The sequence below is a fragment of the Coregonus clupeaformis genome, chromosome 32, assembly GCF_020615455.1.
Source record: "Coregonus clupeaformis isolate EN_2021a chromosome 32, ASM2061545v1, whole genome shotgun sequence".
NCBI lineage: Eukaryota > Metazoa > Chordata > Actinopteri > Salmoniformes > Salmonidae > Coregonus > Coregonus clupeaformis.
The window spans coordinates 6454233-6464678 of record NC_059223.1 but is presented as its reverse complement, the minus strand read 5'-3'; the positions used below and the strand labels follow the sequence as shown (position 1 = coordinate 6464678).

General features: G+C 42.2%; 1 protein-coding gene across 1 annotated transcript in view; it reads left to right on the top strand.

The window, feature by feature from the left end:
* Window positions 1-3195: 3195 nt before the first annotated feature.
* minar1 (membrane integral NOTCH2 associated receptor 1) overlaps window positions 3196-10446 on the top strand; it is a 33202-nt gene continuing 25951 nt past the window's right edge. The window contains exons 1-3 of the mRNA XM_041859781.2: window positions 3196-3515; window positions 4139-5146; window positions 6324-7811. Coding sequence (XP_041715715.2) covers window positions 4286-5146; window positions 6324-7811 — 2349 coding nt within the window. The 5' untranslated portion in view covers window positions 3196-3515; window positions 4139-4285. The remainder of the gene's footprint in view (window positions 3516-4138; window positions 5147-6323; window positions 7812-10446) is intronic.

Here is a 10446-nt window from a genome sequence, read left to right as displayed (position 1 = left end):
CCCTCACCTTACATCAGTCCCTCACCTAACTGCAGTCCCTCACCTAACTGCAGTCCCTCACCTAACTGCAGTCCCTCACCTAACAGAAGTCCCACTATTGTAAGCTTACTAATGTTTTCTTTGATGCAGGTATATGAGAGCAGAATTGACATTGATACACTTTGCATTTGGGGATAATAATGGTAGAGACCTGAATAGGTTTTGTATTTGATTTCTTGAAGCAAATTATTAGAATGTCTGTATTGTGCAATGTCCATGATGACACATACAGTACAGTTCACCTTGAATGCATGATTGGCTTTAAGCAAATTCGCCTGTTAATAACTATAGCACGGACAAGACTATGTGAGTTTGTGCATTTGGGGTCTCGACCGACGAGCTATATCACTATTTTGTATTGGAGGAAATAAGAAAAGCAGAGAGGGGGTTGCCATTGGGTTAGGGTTACGGATGTTGCCATTGGCCATAGAATGTCAGCAATGCATAACTGGATTGGAACAGAGCTTGACATCAGACTAATGAAGGAGAGTTGTTTTCTAGCATTGGATTCACTCTTCCTTCTCCACCTTATGACAGGTCAGTATCGGTGCTTGGGTAAAATCACTGAGGAAGCCAGCCAGTAAAAAAGCCACATTACAACCTATGTTGTGATGTTTGCTCTATAACCCTTTCGTTCATACGTCGCCATGAAATACAATAAGGCCGTGACAACAAAAAGACAACAGTCACACAGTGGCGGAATAAATTCAACTACACATATGTTTGTAAAAAACATGTAACAAACAGTTATATCACCTGCAGCATGGTCAAGCAAGTTAATGTTTAAGACAGTTTACTAAATCAACAACTACTGCTTTAGAACCAGGAAGTTACCGCAAGTCAGCACAAAGACAACAGGAGCACTGCCTCTGCTATTCCAGCACCATTTCAACTTAAACATTTAAACATCATCAAATCAACAAGGCTATATATGCTTAGTTTAATACACTGAAAACAAACTTAAAGATACCCAATACAATTTAGTCTGTAGTGTCGAGTAAATGTTGCAAATTATGCCGTATCAAAGGAGTCCGCTTATACTGAACTTTGATCATAAGTTTTATTCATATCACAAGATTTCAGCATAAGTTTACAGATGTCATGATCACCCGGAGAGCAGTGTCCCAAAATAATATGTCTGCTCTAATGTTCTTTGTTCAAACCCAGTACTTATAATATTCCCCAAAATATGGGTGGCTCCCTCTACTGTCCAATCCCCTGTCTACAACACACACTCCCTCTCTTCTATGGGGCGTCACCCTAAAACAACTCCCTCTGAAACTAAATAAACATCCTCTCAGGTTCCACTTGAAAACATTAGCAAAGTCATAATCTTAATACACTACAAGTCCAATCAATGTTGCTAAATATAATGTGGCTGTCGATGGTACTGATTTGTGTGTGTGTGCATGTTTGTGCGCTCGCGCAAGTAAAACAAAACATGTTGACTCACCCTACTTGTAGACTAGACTCTCTTTCATGTTGGCAAAATGGTCTTTGCTCTGTCATACAGTACACTTTTAGTTTTTGTTGTCATCGGCTACCTAGCTAAAATGCTTGCTAGCCTGACTTCCTAGCATGAGCAACAATGAACCAGCTAAGTTAGCTAGCTAGCTAGTTAACGTGAGCCTACTAGGCTACATCTAGGCTACATATTGAACTTCATTAGTTTCAGGCCAGTGACACAACATATTAATTTATGGTTAGATCAGAATCGCCGTCATAATCATTGGCCTGTTCAGAGAATGAAGTCAAACCCACAGGTCTAAATTCCCATCTCCATCCATGGCTTAGGAAAAGGCTGATTTAGCAAGCTAGCTACTGCAGGACACAAGCAGACCAGAAACAGAAACGTTTTTCTGAAAATGAAGTTTTGCTTAAGAAGTGTTTTTATCCAATTAGTATTTACAGTCTTGTCCCATCACTGCAACTCCCGTACAGACTCGGAAGAGGCAAAGGTCGAGAGCCATGCGTCCTCTGAAACACGACACTGCCAAGCCGCACTGCTTGCTTAACCCGGAAGCCAGCTGCACCAATGTGTCAGAGGAAACACCGTACAACCGAAGTCAGCTTGCAGGCACCCAGCCCGACACAAGGAGTCACTAGAGCTCGATGGGACAAGGACATCCCGGCCAGCCAAAACCCTCCCCTAACCCGGACGACGCTGGGCCAATTGTGCGCCGCCTCATGGGGGTCTCCCGGTCAGGACTGGCTGTGACACAGCCCGGGATTGAACCCGGGTCTGTAGTGATGCCTCAAGCACTGCGATGCAGTGCCTTAGACTGCTGCGTCACTCGGGAGGCCCTTTAGGAAGTGATTTGATTGGTCTGAAGCCAAATCCAAACTGGCCTCCCTTGGGGGGCCTTTTTCTGAACCAGGACAACCCACAGTTGAGCTATTTTATTTTTTAAATGATCAAGGGAGGCCAAATGCTTGCTGGCATCAATCAATCAAATGCTAAGGCAGCAACGTGTTATTCTCTTTTGGTCCAGAGCATCAGATACATGGGCTACATATACTGAGACAGAGGGGCGCTGTTTCCCTCTGATGATTTATCCGGTGAGATTCAGCCACTTGCGAATTTACCCAAAATTATGAAAACACAGAGAGAGACGAAAGATACATTATTTTATCATTTTTATTGGTGAAATATTTGGGAAATCCTGGCTTACCTTGGCATCCATGAATACACCCCACTGTGGCAGGTGCGCAAATATAAAATCACACCAATGCACAGTTAACCCTATATTTGGGGAGTTTCTCCCATGTGGTCCTCTGTCTTGGTAACCTATCACCAATCTTTCTCGCTTTGGATAATTGCTAACTATATCCTACTTTGTGTTGTATGATTTATATACATTAAAATGTTTCCCCTCGCATTGAACCGAGAGAAAAAATACACTTCCTCAATGACAAGTGAATAAAGAAACCTATTGTACGTTTTAATATATACACATAACGCTAACCACATAGGAATTGACTATGTTGTACAGTAGCCTATAACACGCAATGTGCTGAATAATGTACAGGACAATAATCAATATAAATATATAGTCTCCATCGCTGTGCTTGCCTTGCAGTTGGTGCTAAGGTGTAATTACGTCATTCTAGGTGGAAACAAAGCCGACTGGGTGCTTTTTCAGCACCGCGCGCGCGTGAGCGCGGACAGCTCGATTCCAACAGCTCCAGCAGACCCGGTCCCGGAGTGAAGACATAACCTGCACTATTGGAATAAAATACAAAAGATGATAAAGGAAGGATTTATCCGAACGGGAGTGAATGGGGATCGAATCGGATCTTTTGGGTGATTATTTACCCCGGTGTCCGACTGGAATGTATATTATGGTTTATGGTTCAATTTACGAATGAATGTTGTGCGTCAACTTCGCATTGCTGCCGCCTTGTTTTGGTGACTTTGAGGAATCTATAGCTTTTGAATGCTCACTCGGAGGAGAGCAAATGGAATCGTGCGTTAGGTGAGTTTATTTGTCCCTATGTACTGTATGAGCGCGCTCGCGCCAGTGAAGAGCTATAATATTGATTTTATTCTCACTCGCTCTCTCTCTCTCTGTTTCGAAGTACTCAGTGTTGAATGTGAGGGTATGCAAATGTGATTGAATTATGACCGTGTGGATATCCATTTCTTTTTGAGGAATGACACTGTTCAGAGTTCTTGAACTGAATCTAGTGGGTATGCAATGACAAAAACGTAGCCTACTCTATATTCCTGAAAATGTTATCAATTTAATAGCAGCTGCATGATAATATATATTTTGGAATTATTTTCATATGAAAACCAATCTTTACTGATCCCTATCTAAACAGTGAAGCCCTCTCCAAACTATTACCCCATTTAATTTATATTTTATTCACAATAACACAAATAGAAGTGATCACTGCTTTGGGATAATAACATGGGATGTAACACCTTATATTCATGATTATGTACACTACATTATGCAATGTCTGGCTATGTTTTGATTGTAGTATGTGATTGTCCAATAATCAATCAATCAATCAATCAGTCTCTCTCTCTCTCTCTCTCTCTCTCTCTCTCTCTCTCTCTCTCTCTCTCTCTCTCTCTCTCTCTCTCTCTCAGGGTCATCCTCCTATCTCTCTCATAAGGGGTACAGGTCTCCCTTGTATTTGAGACATTCCATCTCAATGGCATCCCCTGTACAGTATACTTAAAGAATAGGAGACTAACAAGGATATCAACATCTAGCTCCATCCCACACCACCAGCCATGGATCCCCTACCGGAGTACTCCCTGTTCCTAGTCCGGATCCTGGAGGAACTAGACACTAAACACAGCAGTGTGTCCTACCAGGACCTGTGTAAATCCCTGTGTGCCCGCTTTGACCTGGTCCACTTGTCCAAGCTACGGAGCCTTCTGTTCTACACAGCCTGCCTGGACCCAGCCTTCCCTGCCACTCTCTTCAAAGACAAGATGAGATGTACCGTCGAGGACCAGCAGTCTAAGAAACTCATGGTGGCAGCAGATATTGTCACTATGTTTAACCTAATCCAAATGAACGGGGGGATCGCCAAAGATAAGCTACCGATGGCACCACCCAGGCCCAAGTTCCATAAGAACCAGTCGTTTGAGTCGTGTAGGTCCGACACAGATGTTTATAAGTACCAGGACTATGAGAGGGGCGGCGGTTATGACCTCATGGATCAACCCTCCAGGGCGGGTCACCACCCCCACCATCGCCCCATGTCTCAAAACAACTCCTCCCACCCCCGTCCACACCCCCATCCCCACTCTGCCAGCTCGAAATCCAACTGCACCAACTGCAGCCCGCAGTTCATCCCGACCTCAGACCCTAACTTCCTATTGGGCGTCAACAAGGATCTAAAATGTCGAGCAGCATCGCTAGATAAGCTGCAGCACCTGCCCCAGTACTCGAGCTGCAGTCCTCCCTCGCCGCCCTGCGAGATGCAGAGCACCTACTTTCCTATGGACATTGACAGTGAGTCCACCACGGACCAGGAGTCCCTGCAACACATCAACCACACTGAGCCCTTCTCTGTCCACTCCTGTGTCCAGAAGAGAAACATCTTCAAGGAGGATTTTCACAACCTGCTAGCGTTCTCCCCTCAGGTCTGTGTCTCTGGTCTCTAATTTTATATTATTTATTTATTTTTACTAAGCATTTTTATTTATTTTTTTACATACCATTCATTATGCAATAATAATTCTAATGACATATTTGTTAGGAAGTACCCCAAATAAGTTTGAGTTTTAATGTTGTCCCATTACTACACTGAAACAACAATACATGAAAAAACAAACATTGAAGATAAAGTCAGACTGATTTCCATTGCAGCCTACTCCTCTTTTAACCATCTGTTATCACTGTTTTCTGTCGTCTAATTTTCACTGCTATATGTGGTGGCTACTTTCCTACTAAATGGTGCTAGCTGTAAGTATTTGTGCCATTGTTTGCTAATCTAACCATCTAAATGTCAAAGAAAAGCACACAAAACCCAAAGGAGAAAATAAAAGTGATAAAACAGTACCCCCCACTTCCTGAAGCTGGTCCATAGATCTACAGATGTAGGATCTTAATTTGACCTGTATTGTTGCAGCAAAATAATCCTGCAACAACAGGATTTTAACGTTTAGTCCATAATGTTGCTTGATCGGTGGTTAGGCTATTAGCTGGTCAAAATGCGGCTACATGAAAAGTGGAATACTGTTAATAGAACCGTTAGTGCGGGTTTTCAATGAATATATGTCGATCATGAAGGTCATCTGCATTTCCTGTGGCGCAGGAAAATTCTCAGCAACAAAAGAGTGATCAAATGAAGATCCTACATCTATATAGCCTATGTCACATAGAATGGAAATGTCTCAACGGACATAGCTCTCTGTGAGAGTAACCAATCTATAAAACGTATTTCTTTCTAGAAAAGCTTGGTCTGAGCCTAATGTTACATCCAGCACCTTTATGCTTAGTTTGACTCTTTCTTTGTTTGATTTGATAATGCAGGGTGTTTTGACTGATGTTAACACAACAGTGTATTAACATGTTATTGTTGTAAAAGCGAATTACTCTGTAACAATTTTTAATTTTTTCACTTGTGTAATGACTCAAAACAATTACAAAACAATTACCACATTTCTATGAAACTGTTACATTTAGGTTTTAGTCATTTAAAAGACGCTCTTAGCAGCGTGACTTAGAGCTAAACAATACAATGTTACAATACTATTACAGTGTCACTACACAGGTTTAAGAGCAGCTTAATGAAGTGTTACGCCATTGTCGTTATAGGTCATCACGTCAGAGTGCAAGCCAAACATCAGGGCAACTGGAGGCTACCACCGGAGGGAGCTCCACAAACCTGCTACGTTCTTCAACCACAGCTTTGAGCTGCCCTACAGTAACCCCTACTTTGAGCCTTCTATGAACTCGCCCATTCAGGAGAAACGGCGAGCGAAGCACGAGAGTCTGGACGACCTTCAGGCGTCTACGTATTTCGGCCCAACAACAGTGACGGAGTGCGTGAACACACGGAGGAGTACGTCTAAGCCGGGGAAGCAGCCATCTTGGCCTGTGAAAAGCCTGAGCCTGAACGCAGAAGAAGGGCCACCGGATTTCGAGAGGTCGTTTCTGAACGGGAAACCTCTGAAAGACAACCATCGCCACAATGTTGTCAATAAAGAGAATGAGCAGCACTTCCAGTGCGCCAAAGAGAAAGTGACAGCCTCCCCTTCAGGGTTCGCAAAGAAAACCAATGGGTTGAAAACAAAGGATATGTCTTCAATGGCGTGCGGTCCCGGGATCGGTGTCGACAAAAGAGAGATTGGGAAAAGATTTAAAGAGAAAGGCATCAACAGTACGTCTTTTCAGGGAGGTAACATAGACAACTCGTCCAGCGTGGGGACCCAAACAGAGCAGGCCGAACAGAGGAAGTTAAAAGACTACGCAGCCGCTCACGCGAAATACGTCGAGAGAGAGAGGCACTCTTTCAAACACTCGGAAGAGGACTCTGAGATCATCAGCGACGACATCAGTGACATCTTCCGCTTCCTTGACGACATGAGCGTGTGCGACTCGCTGGGCGTCATCCAATCGTCGTGCTACAACAGCATCGGATCTCTTTCTCAGGTGACCATGAAGTCTGACGGCGACAGCTCGCCCGAACGCAACACGATCAAACTGGCCAAGTCCAAGCTGGACTGCCTCTTTCACTCCCTGGAGAACACGGATGATGAGCTCAAATCAAGCGTGTGCAAGCTTGTGATGAGGATAGGTGAGATCGAGAAGAAGCTGGAGTCTCTGTCCGGTGTCCGAGGGGAGATCTCGCAGGTGCTCTCCAAGCTCACCAAACTCGATGAGAAGATCCAGGAACCTGAAACCAACGGGAGACCGGGTGAAAACGCTTCAGCCACCGCCTCCACCCCAGATCACCTCCACCCGAACCCCCTCCCTGACCCCAACCTCTCGCCCCATGTCTTTCAGTGCCACACGACAGGCCACAACATCAAAGTGGACAACGGGTCAGCAGAGTGGGGCTGCTCAGACAGCGAGAGTCTGAGGATCAAGGCAGTTAAGAAAAGTATGTTCTTGCGGAGGTCGTCACGCTCGCTCAATGAGGAGAACAGTGCCACGGAGTCAAAGGTGGCGAGCATCACCAACTCACCACGGGACTGGAGGACGGTGTCGTATTCCTCGCACCATGGGGACGAGGTCAAAGACAAGGACAGGGACAGAGACAGAGAAAGGGACACCAAGGACAGACACAGGAAAGCCAAAGAGGTAAGAACAACGGTTTACATTTATAGAACACTTTTCACATTACACTTACCTTGCCCACCACCAACATTAGATATTCTCTTTGTATTATTTTTTAGCTGTTTTGATGTACTATGAGAGCATATTTTCTATCACAAGAAAGCGTCTTTGGGAGAAAAGCGCTATTAAAATCCTATGTATTATTATTATTATTATTTTATTTTTTATCACAGAAACATGACAAGAGTAATGTCAACGAGGTAAGAACAATGGAATACATTTATATAAGGCCTTTGTAAGTGCTGGACCACACTGTACGTTGTTCAAGAACAGACACAGAAATTATGTGTTACAAAATGGGGTTAAAATGGATTTTAATTGTAGTTTTTTGTCTACAATCTACAAATTTTTTACATTAAAAAAACAAATGAAAAATAAAACACTAATATATCTTGATTAGATAGATATTCAACCCCCTAGTCAATACATGTTAGAAAAACCTTTGGCAGCGATTACAGTAAGTCAGCGAGTCTTTTTGGCTAAGTCTCTAAGAGCTTTGCACACCTGGATTGTGCAATATTTGCCCATTATTCTTTATAAAATTATTCAAGCGCTGTCAAGTTGGTTGTTGATCATTGCTAGACAGCCGTTTTCAAGTCTTGCCATAGATTTTCAAGCATATTTAAGTCAAAACTGTAAGTAGGACACTCAGGAACATTCAATGTCGTCTTGTAGATTTGGCCTTGTGTTTTAGGGTTATTGTCCTGCTGAAAGGTGAATTTGTCTCTGTGTCTGTTGGAAAGCAGACTGAATCAGGTTTATCTCTAGGATTTTGCCTGTGCTTGGCTACATTCCATTAATTTTTATCCTGAAAGACTCCCCAGTCCTTGCTGACGACAAGCATACCCATAACATGATGCAGCCACCACCATGCTTGAAAATATGGAAAGTGGTACCCAGTGATGTGTTATGTTGGATTTACCCCAAATATAACACTTGTATTCAGGACAAAAAGTTAATTCCTTTGCCACATTTTTTACAGTATTACTTTAGTGCATTGTTCTGTACAGGCTTCCTTCTTTTCACTCTTTCATTTAGGTTAGTATTTTGGGTAACTACAATGTTGTTGATCCATCCTCAGTTATCTCCTATCACAGCTATTAAACTCTGTAACTGTTTTAAAATCACCATTAGCCTTATGGTGAAATCCCTGACTGGTTTTCTTTCTCTCGGGCTACTCGGTTTGGAAGGACGTCTGTAACTTCGTAGTGACTGGGTGTATTGATACACCATCCAAAGCCAAATTAACAGCTTTACCATGCGCAAAGGATATTCAGTGTCTGCTTTTTTAATTTTACCAATCTACCAATCAGTGCCCTTGTTTGTGAGGCATTGTAAAACTTCCCTGGTCTTTGTGGTTGGACCTTACAGATAATTGTATGTGTGGGGTACAGAGATGGGGTAGTCATGAGTCCCTGCAACTTATTATGTCATTTGAATACTTTTTGACTCAAGACATTTCAGCTTTTTATTTCTAATGAATTTGAAAAAAAAGATGAAAACTAAATTCCACTTTGACATTATGGGGTATTATGTGTAGATCAGTGACACAAAATCTAAATGTAATCAATTTTATATTCAGGCTGTCACAACAAAATCTGGAAAAAGTCAAGGGGTGTGAATACTTTCTGAAGGCACTGTATTCAACTGATTATTCTGACTCTACATTTTAGTCATTTAGCAGACGCACTTATCCAGAGCGACTGACAGTAAATGAGTGGAGGCTGCTGAGGGGAGGATGGCTCATAATAATGGCTGGAGTGGCGCAAATGGAATGGCATCAAACACATGGAAACATTGGCTGTACATGTCTCACACTGTATAATCACATGGCATTTTGAGGACATTGCATTCCTGAAAACCCGAGGACTATGACAACCAAGCCATACAAACATAAACTGTAAAACTTCAATTAAGTCTCAAATAGCCGCCTGTCCCTTTTAATAGCCTGGCATCAGCACACATTTCAAATCAAATCAAAGTTTATTGGTCGCGAACACAGTTTAGCAGATGTTATAGCGGGTGCAGCGAAATGCTTATGTTTGTAGCTCCTAACAATGTAGTAAAATGTCAAACAAGTACACAAATGATAATAAAAAAATAAAAACAACAAGAAATCAAGAAATGTCGGAACAAATCCAATTAATAATAATAAGAATATAATTAACAACCCAAATAGCACTGTAACAGTAATTCAAATGCAATCTACTATATATTTCAGAAAATAAACACCTGTTTCTAATAAATGCCAGGTTTAAGTGAATTGTTTATGAGTAAACTTCAGTGAGTACTGTAAAGACTATGCTCAAGAAGATAAAGGAGAGCAACATCATTGCCATCATTGTCTTTTCAACATTTTATTGAGCAAAAGCTGTGTGCATTGAGGAAATAGAAGCCTGGCTCAAATAGAAGCCTGGCTCAAATAGAAGCCTGTCTCTAATAAGCGCCAGTGATTGAAGCAAATAAACGCCCGTGGCTATTAATTAAGTTTTACGGTATATAAAGTATATAAGGAATTATCTCCTATTTACATGTAGACAGAGACGGGATGTCATAGAAGTACTGTCACAAATGTCTAGAGATTCAACAGTGTTAATTA